Below are 16564 nucleotides of genomic sequence, written 5' to 3'. Positions count from 1 at the left end.
GGACCAGGTTTATGTGTATGTATTCGTTTATTTGTTATGTGCTATACTTTGTCTTCAGCAGCGTGGACTCGATGCTGCGCTGGGTGGGTCACGTCTCCAGAATGGAGGACCATCGCCTTCCCAAGATCGTGTTATATGGCGAGTTCTCCACTGGCCACCGTGACAGAGGTGCACCAAAAAAAAGGTACAAGGACTGCCTAAAGAAATCTCTTGGTGCCTGCCACATTGACCACCGCCAGTGGGCTGATATCGCCTCAAACCGTGCATCTTGGCGCCTCACAGTTCGGCGGGCAGCAACCTCCTTTGAAGAAGACCGCAGAGCTCACCTCACTGACAAAAGGCAAAGGAGGAAAAACCCAACACCCAACCCCAACCCACCAATTTTCCCCTGCAACCGCTGCAACCGTGTCTGCCTGTCCCGCATCGGACTTGTCAGCCACAAACGAGCCTGCAGCTGACGTGGACATTTACCCCCGCCATAAATCTTCGTCCGCGAAGCCAAGCCAAAGAAGAAGAAAAGATACTTTGTCTGCAGGTGCTGAACAAGTAAACCCTTGGTTCTCGGTATACTGTGCCTGTGGGTGGTGGGTGCTGAACAAATTAAACCCTCATTTCTCAATCTATTACGTCTGTGTGCTGTGTATGTTAGTCTGTGTGAATGTGTTCCCTTTTGTGAATTACCAAGTGTGTAAATAAAGACCACTGTTTGTACAGCCTTGATTCTCTTTGAACCTGTGGAACCTATTCTGAACACACCATTAACCAGAGCATATACTGTGTGTCCTGCTTTTCCAGGACAGGTTTTATACCCAACCAACTGGTTTGTACTGGTATTCATATTGTAAAGGTTTCCCCATGGACCCTGAAGGGTTAAAAATGCCTGGAGTCCAAAGGGTTAAAGGTGGAGTGGCCTAGCCCCTTAACTAATCAGCATGCCTGCTTCAGGCTCTGCTGCACAGAACAAATACTGCACAGATTATTTCTGTTAATCATTCATTCTCAGGATGTAGATGATGGTGTCAGCATTTACTGCCAATCACTAACTGAGACAGTAAGGTAAGGATGAGCAATGTCAGACTGGGTAAGGACACTGGGAAATGGGAGCTTTGTAATTACCGTAAGTGCCATTGTATAGGACGATCCTCGAAACTTAAAAATTTCACCTTAAAATTATATGCCAGGTCTAAAATTCTTACCTTGATGACAAAGTCTCAACACCACTACATCTTCCCACTGGCTCCAACGTAATCTCGTGCATGCCCCGTCAGTAATTTGCGAAGTCTCAGCGTTCCTCCGCAGGCTCCAACCGCCCAGTCCGACTGCTGTCGGCTCTGCACAGGCTTTAAATGGCCTGTTACAGGAGCCGACAGTGGTTTATTTTAAAATATCCAAATAAATTTAAACCTTTATATTATAATTTGTTATTAAAATATTATTGCTAGATTTCGGGGGTGGGGGGGGATGTCATCTTAGGGTATCCCTCAAAACCTCCATTTTAGGTGGAAATTCCAAGGATGTCTTATATAACGATATATATATAGTACTGTTATCCAGACCTGCTTTAATTCTACACCCTTCCAGTTACTTAAATTCGCCAGCTTTTATGGTGGAATTGGAGATTTTCTCTATAGATCCATGGTTCAGAACTATCCAACTTACTCACTTAACCACCAAACCTCCAAGTCAGAACAATGTTGAATGTTCTTACCCAAAAATCACAATAGATCAGTAAATGCAAAATGCTAAGCCACTTATTGAAAATAAAATACTTCCCAAAGAACATTCTCCTTCATCGTTCTTCAGTAAATTTTAAATGCTAAATTTATTAATGAACCAAAATATTAAAAAATCAGCTTTACAAAAGGTGGCCAAACCCTCTGATCAGCGGCAAGGTTCCTGAAACAGGAGTCAGGAACATCCCCACTGAGGAAGCCTTAGATAAAAGTTCAATTCCCACCACCATGACCACTTGGGAAAATGGGTTAACAATACTCACCATCTAAAATGATATCTCACACACAGACATCAATCTCTCTTCAGGAAGAGCCTGCCAATTCCTGAAAGGGAATTCTGCCACATTTTACACAATAACTCAATGGAACAGCTGTCTATTAGTTTCTCAAAGTAACCCAAAATGACCACACCAAGATCTCTTTCTAAAAAGAACAGCTTGCATTATTATAGCAGGAGGACATCCCTGGGATTATTTAGGATCTAATGTCATGGATTTACCAGGCCAAAATAAAATTTATTGGTACCCATTGTGATCTGAAGAGTTCACATCCTACAGAGAATTTGTAAACTGTTATCACTGGAAAATATTAGAAATGCAGTCCTATCCATATAGCAAGATCCCAGAAACAGGGAGATAACTGATAGACAATATAAAAAGCAAAAAAAAAACTGATGAAAATTCGAAATTAAAACAGAACTCTCGAGATGCCTGACCCGAAACATCTCTCCAGAGTTGCTGCCTGAACGTTTATGGCCTCTTGAGCTAGTGCTATTTTCTTTCCATGGTGATGGATGACATCATGGGCCTTGGGCCTTGGGCCTTCACATAAAGGGCTCATTCAAAAGCCATGCTGTGACACTGCAGTACTATCTTCGTCAAGGGCTGCAGTATCAACCCAAATCTTGGACAAGGTCTCTGAAGTAAAGCTCACGCCTTCCACTTGGAATCATGACTGTTATTGACTGAAAACACAGACTATACACAAGTCAGGCTTTCTGCACAAAAGAGTCGAGATAGTAGCATCAACCTGACCAAACCAAACATCATCACCTGTCCATCACCCTGCAGTGTTACAGGCATCCGTACATATCAGCAATAGTTCACAATTATAAAAGAAGCAGGTTAGAAAAACGTCTGTACTCAGGAAAATGCTTGATCATGATGAAATCACAAGACATCTGGACAGAAATTGTTCTATCAGGCAGACACAGCATGGAATCAGGAAGGACAGGTGACATTTGACAAATTTACTGGAGTTCTTTAACAAGTACAGTGGATAGAAGTGAATTATCAAAAGGAGCTCGATAAGGAGCCACATTAAAGACTTATAAGATGCATGGAGGTGGGGATCATTTATTAGAATGGATATATGATTGGTTAACCAATAGAAAGCAGAGAGTTTGGGTAAAAATACGGAAATGCTGGAGGAACTCAGCCAGTCTTGCAGCATCCATGGGAGGTAAAGATATACAGTAAAACCCCTGTTATCCAGAATTCAATTTAATTCAAGAAATAAAATTGCAGAAAATAAGTAGGTAAAACTGAAGTTTATTATTGGTACACCTCAAGGTTAGTTCACCAATCACACAACACACAATCTCAAGCAACCAGAAATTTCACTTATCTGACATCTACCAATCGCTGCCATAGGTGCCAGATGCCAGGGATTTTACTGTATTACTGATGTTTTGGGCCTAAGTCCTTCAAGGTATAAGCAAAATTTGGGCTAAGTAGGTGTTTCTCTGCTTGGCAATCAGTGATGTGCCAAAGGGGTCAGTTCTGGACCCACAACTGTACACACTGTACATTAGCGATTTAGATGAGGGCAGTGAGGGCAGCATATCAAAGTCTGAGTAGAAAAGCCAACTGTACTGACAATCTGCAGAGAAATATAAAAGGCTAAAGGAGTGGCAAAGGGTCTGGTAAATTGAATGCAATGTTGGTAAATGTGAAGTCACCCACTTTGAAGGAAACATAGATCAGATTATTATTTAAATGATAGAAGTTGCAGCATCCCATCATGCAGAAGGACATAGAAGTGCTTGTTCATGACATGGAGGTTGGAGGTTGTCACAGGTTACAAAATGACAGTCAGGTGGAGAAGTGGCAGATAAAGTTCAATCCGGAAAAGTGTGAAGTGATGCACTTTGGAAGTATGATAGAAGGCAGAGTATGTGGTTAATGGCAGAATTCTTAGCAGTGTGAAAAAGTAGAGGTCTTCGAGCAAGTTCTTAAAGATGAATTATACAATCAATCGTTTGGACTTCGTGTCCTGGAAAACTACCCACAAGCATATATACTCCTCCACTGTATATGTGTGAAAAAGAAAAAGTGTATATCATGGCTAACGTGATTTATGGTGTGAAAAATAAAAAAATTTAAAAAAAAGCATATATACTCCTCCATATCTCAGTTTTATACCTAACCATGGACTGTACTTTAATACTGTAAAGGTTTACCCATAGACCAAGTCCAGAGTATATATGATGAAAGGTTAAAAATGGTATCCAAAGGGTTAAAATTAACATTACAGCAAGCTCCACACATCAGCTTACTTTGTGAATATTCTTCTCCCATCTGCGGTGGGTATTCTTCATCCCAGTCAACCACATCGTCATCGGTTAACACCACGATATGACATTCTCGGTCACCACTCTGTGCACTGGCCACCATCAGCGGAAGTATCATTTCTTCCAGATAAGATTCAAACTGCTTGCGTGCCCCATCATTGGATAGCTCGTGCATGAGAGCACCTTCAAAGCATAAACAATCCGGTCAGTAAGCACCTCAGATATATGCAAAGATGCTAAACCGATATGCTCAAGCCAGTTACAGCCAAGTATACATTACGCCCATGACTTTCCCTTTGAAAGGCAGAAGACTGGCCTAGCGTAAGAACACAAATGCTGCAGAAACTCAGTTGCTCACACAGAGCTAGGATAAAGATACATAACCAAAGTTTTGGGCTTGATCCCTTCATCAAGGTATGAAAAAACATAGGCAGAAACTCAAACAACATGGGTTGGGGTGGGGGGGGGGGGTGAAAGCAGGGTCCCAAAGGCACTACAATATAGTTTCCAATTTTACAGAGTCAAGGATCCCATCTGATTTCACTCCCTGCAGAAAATTTCCTCAATGTGTCCCGAAATCTTCAGTGATTTCTACCTGTTCAGGTCCTGTTTCTGCACACACTTTTAAAACTGTGTCCCTCTCTACTGACCTGCCCATGCCAAAACTGCTTTTAGCATAAGCCTGCAAAATGCATCGGAGATGAAAAGATACTTCATGATAGGAAGGATATTGAGGCTTTTTGAAGAGATTCACCAGGATGGTGCCTGGTTTAGTGGGTATGAGCTTTGGAGAGAATTTTTAAAATTTAGACATTCATCACAGTAACATGCCATTTTGGCCCACAAGTCCATGCCACCCAATTACACCAAATTGACCGACAACCCCGCTACGTTTCTAATGGTGGAAGGAAATTGGTATTCCTGGAGGAAACCCATGCAGGCACAGGGAGAATGTGCAAACTCCTTCCAGCAGCAGCAGATTAGAACCCAGGTCGCTGGCGCTGTAACAGCATTGCTCTAACCACTTTAACTGCTATGTGCTCCCCTTGTTTGGTGTGTTTGTTTTTTTTTAAAAACACGGAGGCGGTTGCCTGAAACTGGATGGCAGAAGAATCGGTGGACGCAGATACGATGGCATTGTTTGAGAGGCATTCAAGGCAATGGTGGATAGAGACCATGTGCCACTAGATGAGATTAGTTTAAACTGGGCATCATATTCAGTGTATACACAGTGGAACGAATGGCTTGTTCCTTTGCTGTACTCTTCTACTGCCCCACAGAAAGGTACTTAGAAGGCTGGGTTCAGAAACATACATCCCTACAGGTCAAGATATTTTGTAGCAGAACTGGGGCAGAGGAAAGAAGATGGGATGAGAAGTATATGGTACCTTGGAACTTGGGGTAGTGAAAATTGGAATTTGAGGAAGAGGAGACTTATTATCAACAGGAACTCAAAATTAATCAAAAATTAGGGTTTGCATCAATCAGGAATCAATTAAAAACAAAAATGGAGAGGGAGCAGGGAACAGTTAAAGATCAGGGGATTGGGACCAACTCTTTTGAAGAGTAGCCATAAATGCAATGAGTTTCTTCCGGCTTCCTGAGATACTGTACAGAATGATGCACCCTGCACTAAAGTGTGTGACATTTCCTGGCTCTGGTGATGTACATTTGGATAAGCCACCTCACTGACAGCACACTTACTCAGATCCCTGCACTTGATGGTACTGTAGTCAAAGGAGATGCAGAGGTAATCACAGGCTTCTCTCAGTTCAGGAATTGAGATCCCATCTGGACAGCGAATGATACCGCTCTTGTAATAATCCTGAAAAAGTCAAAATTTAAAAGCTTAACAAGTGAAACTGAAAATGCAAGATAACAAAAATTTTGCTTTGTGAATGATCTATCAGAAGGTGCACACAGGAATCCACACAGAAGACTGACAACAGCACTTAAAATGACAGAACACAAAGCTAAGGTGGGGACATTTGGATTGTAAAGCTGCGAATCTCAACAGTTCAAATCGAAAAGCTGTTTGGTTTCACAGAGAAAGCTGAGACCAACTGCAGTTTGCAGATGGGAGATAACTCATCCTGATAAGAGCCTACACATCACCTTTTCCTCTCCATTTATGCATACTTTCTAAGATTCGAAACCAACCAATTTCTCACTTTCCCCAACTCAAACTGAAATGTTATCGGTCTCTCTTTCCAGTTGGTCACCTGGATACTTCCCGCATTCTCACACCCCTCTGATATTTCATTTTTAGTTACCATTAAGCATTTGTGATACATTTGATCTCCCAACACATACTGAGGCAGGCACTTTCATAACATAGAACAAGGACCTTTGGCCAATGCATCCAAGCAAACCAAGTGGTCTACCTGAGCTAACCCCATATCACTCCAAACATTACCTATCTATATACCTGTCCAATGTCTTTTAAGCATTTTAATTTTACTCACCTCTACCCCTTCTTCTGGTAGCTTGTTCAACATACCCACCAGCCTTGTGGTGAAAAATATGCTCAAGTCCTTCTTAAATCTTTCCCCTCTCACAATAAATTTATACCCTCTAGTTCTAGACTCCCCTATCCTGGGGAAAAGGCTGTGACTGTTCCCTTATGCCTCATGATTTGTTTTTAAAATATATCTCAACAAGGTTACACCCCCACCCACCCCTCCTTCACTCAAAGAGAAAAAAAGTACCAGTCTATCCTGATAATTCAAGCCCGGTAACGTAATCATGAATCCTTTCTGGGATCCAGTGGGGGTAATTGGAGCTGGACAGGACCCGATGTACACTGTTAGTACAAATTAGTCCACTGAAATCTGATTATCTGATTTCTTTTCAAACTAGCGCAAGGCATGGTTAGAGCGATGCCGTTACAGTACCAATGATCTGAGTTCAAATCCGGTGCTGTTTATAAAGAGTTTGCATATCTTTCCTGTGACCTGCACGGGCTTTCCTCTGGGTGCTCCGGTTTCCATCCACCTTCCAAAAACATGGGGGGGTGAGGGTTGTAGGTTTATTGGGGTATTTTGGCCACACAGGCTTGTGGGGCAGAAGGGCCTGTGTGCCAAAATTTTTAAAATTTAAGAAGTCCCAGAAATACTAGCTTTATATTCTAATATTTTCATGTTTCTCTTTTTTTCCCCCAACTTATCTTGGGGCTGCCAACAAGATCAGCAAATCTGCATTGATCACACATCTACAGCATGGTGGATGTGGTGGCCGGATTATCCTGCAGAGAAGCATGGTTAATTATGTACAGTGGTAGTCAATATGAACAGGGTAAAAGAAGTAATAATGACCTCGCTTGTGAATCTGTCTGGTTATTGAACAACCAGAAATGTTAGCGGATCATTTCCCCCACTACCAATACCACCACCACCACCCCACCCCCCACCAGCATGAGATAATTTGAATTTGTATGTTTCAGGTTGGATTTATTCTCCTGACCTTGCTGTTGGCCATATGGCCACAGCACTGACAGCAGTGGTGTGTTATATTAATGCAAGTTACAGCTGGTGAATCTTTAACCACAAACATTCCTGGCTGACATCAAAGCACAATGAAAACTGTTGCCAAAGTTGCAGCATCTTCACTATAAAGGAGGAACTGAATGTTTAAAATGGAAAAATCTATTGGTATTGCTCATTTAGGAAGCAGGTTTTGTCATCAATAAAGAGTGTCAATAAACGGTCCCAACCTGATACATTGACAGGCCATTTTTAATAAAATGTAGACATACAGCATATTAACAAGCCCTTCCAGCCCACGAGCCCGTGCCGCCCAAATACAACAACACCCTTGTGTTTTGGAGGGTGGGATGAAACCAGAGCATCCAGAGGAAACCCATGCAGACATGGAAAGAATCTGGATGGCATTAACATCAACTTCTCCAGTTTCTGCTAGCCTATTCTCTGTATTCCCTCCCTTCCCTTTGTCTTTCCTCCAGCTCTCCACCCTCTTTCCTCTCCATGCACAGAGCCACACCTCCTCCCCCACTTGCTGGTGTATCCTCCTGTATTACCTCCTGCCTTTGGGACCGTGCTCCTCCCCCTGCCCCTCCAACCCCCACCATTTTGATCAGGCACCTGCCTACATTTTTTCAGACCTTGATGAAGGGCTCAAGCCCAAAACATTGGTTCTGTATCTTTATCTTTGCTCTATAAAGTGCATTTTTGACCTGCTGAGTTTCTCCACATTGTGTTTTTACTTCAAATACGAGTTGCTGGTGCTGTAACAGCATCAGACTAACCGCTAGGCTAACCATCCCGCTCATTTCTACCCAAGGGCGCTGCCCGAATTCCTCGGCTTCTCTTTCATCACTCAGGTTTCCTGCACCTTCAGTTCTGTGTTTCAATATTTTTATTAATTTACATCAATCCACCAGCAAAGAAATGATGATGTAATGCAGCTCATTGGACAAATGGAAGCATCATTCCATTTATTGCCTCCATCAACTGCTCTGCAAAGGCAATGGTGAGCCACCTCCTTGAACCAGCACTGCTGAGAGGTGAGCTCCAGCTCCAAGAAATGCACCCAATGAGTACGAAGGGATGGCAATGCACTCCTCAGTCAGGACGGTGTGCAACTCAGAGGAACCCACCAAGTGCATTCTGCATTGTTGAATCGGCATTCATCGAAGGAAGCAGAGAGGATATCATCACACATCTGCCTTACAGATGGTTGAAAAGGCTTGGGATGCCAGCATGAGTCACATACAACTGGGTTACCAGCTTCTGACTGGTTATTGACACTGGTGCAGATGATTTTCACCCCTTCCCAGAACATTTATGGTAGGGTATCTGACAAGAGTAAATCTGAGGGTAGCAAGGTGTTGGCCAAATTACTGGAAACGACAAGTCAGCATGTAGGATGGAGATTGAGAATCTTGTTAAGTGGTGTCAGAATAATAATCTTGCTCTTAATGTCATCATGAAATATTAATTTTAGGGAGGATAGACCAAAGGACCACATACCTGCCCAAACAGGTTGAAAGGATTACAACCATCAAATTTCTGGGAAAACACACATCAGAACATGGTGCCAGCACATCAAGGCAACTGTGAAGGCGGCACAACAATGCCTCTACTTTCTAAGCAGATTTGGTCTGTTATCGAATACTGCATCAGACTTTAAAGGTTCACTGTGGAACATAAACTGACCCATTGCAGACATCTATCTGAGGCTCTGCCTCAACACAACGAAAGATTGGCGAACTAGCGGTGAAGCACATAAATTTTAAACTTCTGCATTTTTTTTAACCTCTTTATTTTCCACAATTTTTTTGCCAGTTGCCTGAATTCCGGATAACTGGGGATTTAATGCATTTAAAGAAAAACGACACCAATAATGCAGACAGTCCTTTTGTGGTATCGGAGCAGTCCCTGATCAGTGTAACAAGGATAATTCAAGAGCCTGATAGCCTACAGGATCGAGCCTCCAACATGAACTTTCACCCGAACTCGGCAACCTACAGAATCGAGCTTTGGAAGCGTGTTTCCACTTTGGATCCTGTGACCTACAGGACCAAGCCTTCAATGCGAACTCCCACCCTGGCTCTGGGCATCTCTCTTTCCATGCTCTAATTTTCCCACCCTCCCTTGTACCCTTCTTACCCTCCACCTCCTGACCCAATGCATCCTCCTCCCCTCCCTGACACTCTTCACCCCACCGAACCTCCCCCAATCCCTGTCTGGTCTTCACCATCCCCTCTGACCTACCCCTCCCGGAGACTGATCCCTCAGTCCTCAGTAGAGGACTCACCTTCACCCCTCCTTCGTCTACCACTTAATTAGTTCCACGCACGCCCTGATACTGAACTCTTCTTCCATTGGCTCCATCTCTACTCCTACTTCCATAACCACGATTCTCCACCCCCCCACTACAGATCTCTTCTCCCGCTTTAAGCCTTCTTCCTCCTCCTGGTCTTCTGTCTGCTCTATTTATATTTAATTCAGCTTTTTCCTTGAAGAATGGCTCAGGCCCAATAGGTCAGCAATTTTAGTCTCCTCTGGACACTGAAAAGACCGGCTGAGTTGCTCCAGCATTTCACTGTGTTTTTAAAATAAGTAATATCCACCAAGAACCCCAATGGGCTACCTCACAAGTCACAGCTCCTGATTTCCACTTTCTGTAAGAACACAGGATAGGAACATGATGGAAAATACATTTGCCTAGATGTGTGCTGCATCAACACGAGTTTCAATATTTAGGATATACTGGCACATTTGACCAGCATCGATCTAGAACCCTAAGCACCAACTACAGCCTGAAGTGTGGACCATCAACAGAATAGATTGCAGCAACTTTTTAATGTTTCTTCAACATTACCGCCCAAGCCCTTGATTTCTCCCACCAAGAAGAACAAGAGTAGTGGGTGTGTGGGTATGCAAAGACTTTCAAGTTCACCATTACTTCCCCAACCTAGAAATACATCAACGTTGGATCAAACTTCAGCAGTTTAGAACTTAAGAGCAGCACAGAAGTACCTGCATCCAAGAATTGCTATGGTTCAAAGCAGAAGCTTACCTACACCTCTGCAAGGACAAATAGTGTTGGTAATAAACTCTGGCCTTGCCATTCTGCAAGTGACTATATAGTAAAATCCCTGTTATCCAGAATTCAAGCAACCAGCAGACTCAAGCAACTGACAAAAAAAATTGCATAAAATAGCAAATGAAAAATACAAACATTTAAAATTAGTGCCTCCTCCCCACACCAATGGTTAGGCTAATCACACAACACACAGTCTCAAGCAACAGGAAAATACACTTATCTGGCATCTACCAATCCCCAAAGGTGTTGGATACTATGGGTTTTACTGTCTTAAAATGAAATCCACTTTCCAATGAATGGTCATGTGAACAAATTCTCTGAGTATTGGAGACACACAAAACAGGCTGTGATTTAAGATTTAATAAAGGTGCAGTAAATCTCCAACATTACACATTTCCAATTCTTTCTTTGGCTTGGCTTCGCGGACGAAGATTTATGGCGGGGGTAAAAAGTCCACGTCAGCTGCAGGCTCGTTTGTGGCTGACAAGTCCGATGCGGGACAGGCAGACACGGTTGCAGCGGTTGCAGGGGAAAATTGGTTGGTTGGGGTTGGGTGTTGGGTTTTTCCTCCTTTGCCTTTTGTCAGTGAGGTGGGCTCTGCGGTCTTCTTCAAAGGAGGTTGCTGCCCGCCAAACTGTGAGGCGCCAAGATGCACGGTTTGAGGCGATATCAGCCCACTGGCGGTGGTCAATGTGGCAGGCACAAAGAGATTTCTTTAGGCAGTCCTTGTACCTTTTCTTTGGTGCACCTCTGTCACGGTGGCCAGTGGAGAGCTCGCCATATAACACGATCTTGGGAAGGCGATGGTCCTCCATTCTGGAGACGTGACCCATCCAGCGCAGCTGGATCTTCAGCAGCGTGGACTCGATGCTGTCGACCTCTGCCATCTCGAGTACTTCGACGTTAGGGGTGTGAGCGCTCCAATGGATGTTGAGGATGGAGCGGAGACAACGCTGGTGGAAGCGTTCTAGGAGCCGTAGGTGGTGCCGGTAGAGGACCCATGATTCGGAGCCGAACAGGAGTGTGGGTATGACAACGGCTCTGTATACGCTTATCTTTGTGAGGTTTTTCAGTTGGTTGTTTTTCCAGACTCTTTTGTGTAGTCTTCCAAAGGCGCTATTTGCCTTGGCGAGTCTGTTGTCTATCTCATTGTCGATCCTTGCATCTGATGAAATGGTGCAGCCGAGATAGGTAAACTGGTTGACCGTTTTGAGTTTTGTGTGCCCGATGGAGATGTGGGGGGGCTGGTAGTCATGGTGGGGAGCTGGCTGATGGAGGACCAATTAGACCTGAAATAAATACCCAATTTCTCTCCACAGAAGCTGTCTGACTGCTGAGTATTTTCAGCTTTCTTGCAACCACAGCTCCTTGATTTTCATTTAACATGAAATTTGATTTTATTTCTTAACCTTTAGGAAAAAAGAAAGAGTTTTGCTCCCTACAGTATCTTGCTATGTTGGTAGAATAGGAATCAAGTTCTACATAGGAAGGGAAATCAAAGCAGATGAACGTCACTGGCTAATTCCCCTGGAACAGGATTAATACCTGCATCTAATATGTCATAACCAACAGATGGAGCTGCATTATTTAGCATCCTAATCCCAGCTATGTGACAAGAATCTCTCCAAGATCCTGCCTGATTAATTAAAATACTTTGAATACAGCAACAAAAGATAGTTATGCAAGGGTGCTGCATCGTAGCCAGTGGACCAAGTAAAGCCTTTCCAATCTGTTTTATGTCAGCACACTGCTCTGCTTCTGACAGCATGCTATTTTAAAATTTGTAAGAATGAGTCAACACTGATGCATATTAATAGCTATTCACGAGAAGCACCGACTTCATTTGGTCTCATTGTTTTGAGTTATACAAGTAATTAACTATTACTTCCTGTTATTTTAAAAACATTTACCCATCCATAATATGGCAGTAGCAAATGCATAGCTAGTAATCCACCACAGGTCTTCACTGTTATAAATTTACCAGAATAGCCCGAAACACTGTGGAGCTGATCCCTTCTGCCACTTCATACTCTCCTTTTTCATTCGGACGTGTGAAGTTGTGTTCTCTGCCCGATCCAAACATCCTGCGGGGACAGAGACTGGTTAGAAGCACGTCAGTACATCTGTATTGGGTATCTGGCTCAACTCGAGGGAAAAAGGCAATTCGTATTGGAAAATTTCAGTGCCATCTAATGTTCAGTTGAAGCCCCAGTCACTCAGTGCTGGTGCCCAGGCAATTCATTAAAAGTCACACAGATGGAATTGAAGGACTGTCCAACATCCCAATATCGAAATCTGAGATTTGAAATAGGGTGGGATAAGAGGGCAGTATATAAAGACATCTCTTAAATGAGATGATAAATTTAAGTAAATTGTTCAAATTCCACGTATCTCTTCCAAAAAGAGATATCATGGATAAAATACCTCAATAACTCTAATGCTCTCCTGACCATGTTGTCATTACTCTAATTTATTGTCCTATGTGCCAAAGGTTACCTTTGGAGCAGACCAGTTAGACATCTCATACAGAATACAAGCAAGAATTTCTACATTAATATGAACTTATCCACAATACTACTCAACAATCTAACACATGCTGTTTACTTATCATCTCACATGGACGACCCTGCAACCTCTTCCAATCTGGTAATGTCTTGCTCTCAAAACTTTCATCAATGTTTGCAAGTCCCTCCAAGGTCAGTGTCCTTCTTTACCCTGTAATCTCCAAAAGCACAGCACATGCCCACAATCTGGCTTCACACACAGCCCCCGAGTTTCATCTCTTTCATTTTTAGGTGCCCAGGTCCACAAATCGGCCCTCAGCTTTTCTCCTTTCCCCTCCTCGAAGTTCTCTGGGCTTGTCCCTTTGATTGACCCCAATAAATCATCATCGAAGAACATTTGATGTCATTCCTGGAGAGGTTTCATCTGAAAGACGTTCCATAAGAAGAAAGAATGAGAGATGTGTCATCATAACACAAGCACAATGTGGAGATGCACTGAAATTCTTGTACAATGCAGCTGGACCGGAAAAATGCACAACAAATCAATAAATGCGCACTGTTGACCACATTAGCTTCATTAAGCACCTCGGCTCTGTCTGCCTCAATAGTGTAGATCTCCCAGAGGCCACCCATTTCCCTTGATGACATGTCTGCCCATGGTCTCATGCACTGCCAGACTGAGAACACCCACAAACTAGAGGAATAACACCTCATCTTCCGTCTGGCCACCCTCCAACTGCATGGCATTAATATCAACTTCTCCAGTTTCCGTTAAAACCCCTCTCCCCCATCTTCGTCCCCGTCTCTTTTCCTCTGGCTCTCTCTCTCTCTCTCTCTCTCTCTCTTCCCTTTCCCCTCAGTTTCCTTTCACAGAACCAAAATCAATTCTCCCCTTTCCTCTTATCATATCCAATTAACATCTTTTGTTTATTGGTCTGGACTCTTCCCCCTCCCATTCTTCCACCTTTCTCTCCTAATCTTTATTGTGACACCTGCCTGCTTTTTGCTTATACTCTGAAGAAGGGCTCAGGCCCAAAAAGACGGTAATATAGCTTTACCTCCTATGGATGCTGTGATATCGGCTGAGTTCCTCCAGCATTTACTGTGTGTTTTTACTACAATCATAGCAACTGCAAACTTCTGTGTTTCACTCTCATAAGAACAAGAATGGCAGTGTCACAGGAGATAGCACATGGGGCACATGATGGCACATGGGGATCTAAACCCAATGGGAACCATGAGAGGTCAAGGAGGTCCACGCCAATTAAGTTGGATAAAGTTAGAATTGGATTGACACAGAATTTTAGACCTGGTTTGTAGAGGATGAGCAAGCTACCAGGACAGCATTGGAACAGTTGACTGTGGAGATGAAAACTGTATAGATGTCGGTTTTGGGTTTTGTGGTTGTAGAAACTGTAAAGAGGATCTTGGATAGTGATAAGGAAATGGTTGTCCTTGCTGAGGGAAACACTCTGCTTGGAGTCAAATTGGAAGCTGAGTACATAATTGCGTTCAGACAGTGAAAGAGGCCTGGGGAAAGGACTGAAATCAGTTATGATGGTATAGAGTTTGCATCATAAATCAAAGCCATTGACTTTTATTTCCTTGACATGAATGAAAATGTAAAAACATAGAGATGCTGGAGGAATTCAGCAGGTCTTGCAGGAAGTAAAGGTATATTACTGAATTTTCAAAGGTACGAGTGAAATGCAGACAAGCTGAATTAAAAGGCTGGGGAGAAGGGAAGAATAGGTAGGGCGAATAGTTTAGATCCACAGACAAAAGATGTTAATTGAATATGATAAGAGGACAGGAGAGAGGAAAGGTGAGAATTGATTGTTATGGGCCCTGTGAAAGGAGACAGAGGGAAAAGGGAAGAGAGAGTGGAAGAGCAAGAGAAAAGGATACCAAGGGAAAGATGGGAGGGCTAAAGGAAGCCAGAGATATTGATGTTAATACCATCTGGTTGGAGGGAATACGAGGTGCCAGATGGAATACGAGGTGTTGTTCCTCCAGTTTGCAGGCAGTCTCAGTCTTGCAGTGCATGAAAATGTAGTCAATCCAACATTACAAGCTCCATCACAGAGGCACAAAAGCGGGGCCATTAGTTAGCCAACTGTTAGTCATTGGATTACATACAAGGGTGCAACAAGCAGCTGAGAGGCCTTCCAGCAGTCATTCAGCATCTCTAAAGCAGACAGGAATTTGCAGGAACTCAAGCAGGTGGAGAATGGAGGAAGTCGGAGGGGGATTGCGTGATCACTTACAGCAAAGGGAGGATAAAACAGGATGATCACAAAGGATGCTCCGGTTGGCTTTGGCCAGCAAGTGTTGTCAATATACTCAAAAGATTGAAGAAAATGAAGTTGAATATTGACAGACATCTACTTATAAAATGGTGGATGACTGCAATTTTTAAAAGCAGCAATTAGTGTGAGGAAAATAAATAGCGTGGGGAGAGCGGCTAGACACAAAAGGATATTTGATGGAAAAGGGAACAACTTAGAAAGAATGGGGGATACAAAACAGAAAACGGAAGGTAACAAGAGGAATGAAGGGAAAGCATCAGAGAAAACAAGAGTCCTCATCTTAATAATGAACTCACAAGATTTCACCTTTGACCAAAGAGTGAGAGATTTAAGGAGCTGGTGCTTCACAAAGTTATACGCATGGTATCCAGAATGATCCCATCATGATTAAATGCTATTAGATATTATGGCCATTTCTAACATACAAGCATTTGACAGAGGAATTATCACAGCCATGAGCCACAAATACAACCCCATGCAAAATTTCATACCCACTAGCTGCCAGAACACAAAAAGAGACCCAGAGGCAGAATGGAATTTTGTTACAAAGTGAAATATAGTGTTATCTGAATAGGGAATGGAAGCAGGAACAACAAAATATTTAAAATAGAGAACAGAATTAAACAAGAAAGTATGCAAATGCTGAGGTCGTGCAATACACAAACATACTGAAGGAACGGTCCAACAAAGGGCCTAGGCACGAAAACTTACCCTTTACTTCCTACGTGACCTGCTGAGTTTCTCCAGCATATTGCAAAATAGAGAATGAATGGATAAATACTTGAAATGGAAAAATCTGCAGTGGTGGCATATTGTGGTAATAAATTTACAGTACAATATGTATCTGTGCGGCTGCAGCAAGTTAAAAGGGCAAGGTGA

The 16564-nt window shown here is 43.0% G+C and overlaps 1 protein-coding gene across 5 annotated transcripts in view; it reads right to left on the bottom strand.

The window, feature by feature from the left end:
* Window positions 1-16564, bottom strand: part of btbd10b (BTB (POZ) domain containing 10b) — a 65045-nt gene that overhangs the window by 8775 nt on the left and 39706 nt on the right. For all 5 annotated transcript variants that reach the window (XM_069903237.1, XM_069903227.1, XM_069903218.1 and 2 more), the window contains 3 exons: window positions 12854-12956; window positions 6010-6130; window positions 4291-4488 (listed from right to left, as the gene is read on the bottom strand). In XM_069903237.1, the coding sequence (XP_069759338.1) occupies window positions 4291-4488; window positions 6010-6130; window positions 12854-12956 (422 nt within the window). The remainder of the gene's footprint in view (window positions 1-4290; window positions 4489-6009; window positions 6131-12853; window positions 12957-16564) is intronic.

Source organism: Narcine bancroftii, chromosome 1 (assembly GCF_036971445.1).
Source record: "Narcine bancroftii isolate sNarBan1 chromosome 1, sNarBan1.hap1, whole genome shotgun sequence".
Classification (NCBI taxonomy): domain Eukaryota; kingdom Metazoa; phylum Chordata; class Chondrichthyes; order Torpediniformes; family Narcinidae; genus Narcine; species Narcine bancroftii.
The sequence above is the reverse complement of the archived record's forward strand: the minus strand, read 5'-3'. Positions and strand labels throughout refer to the sequence as shown.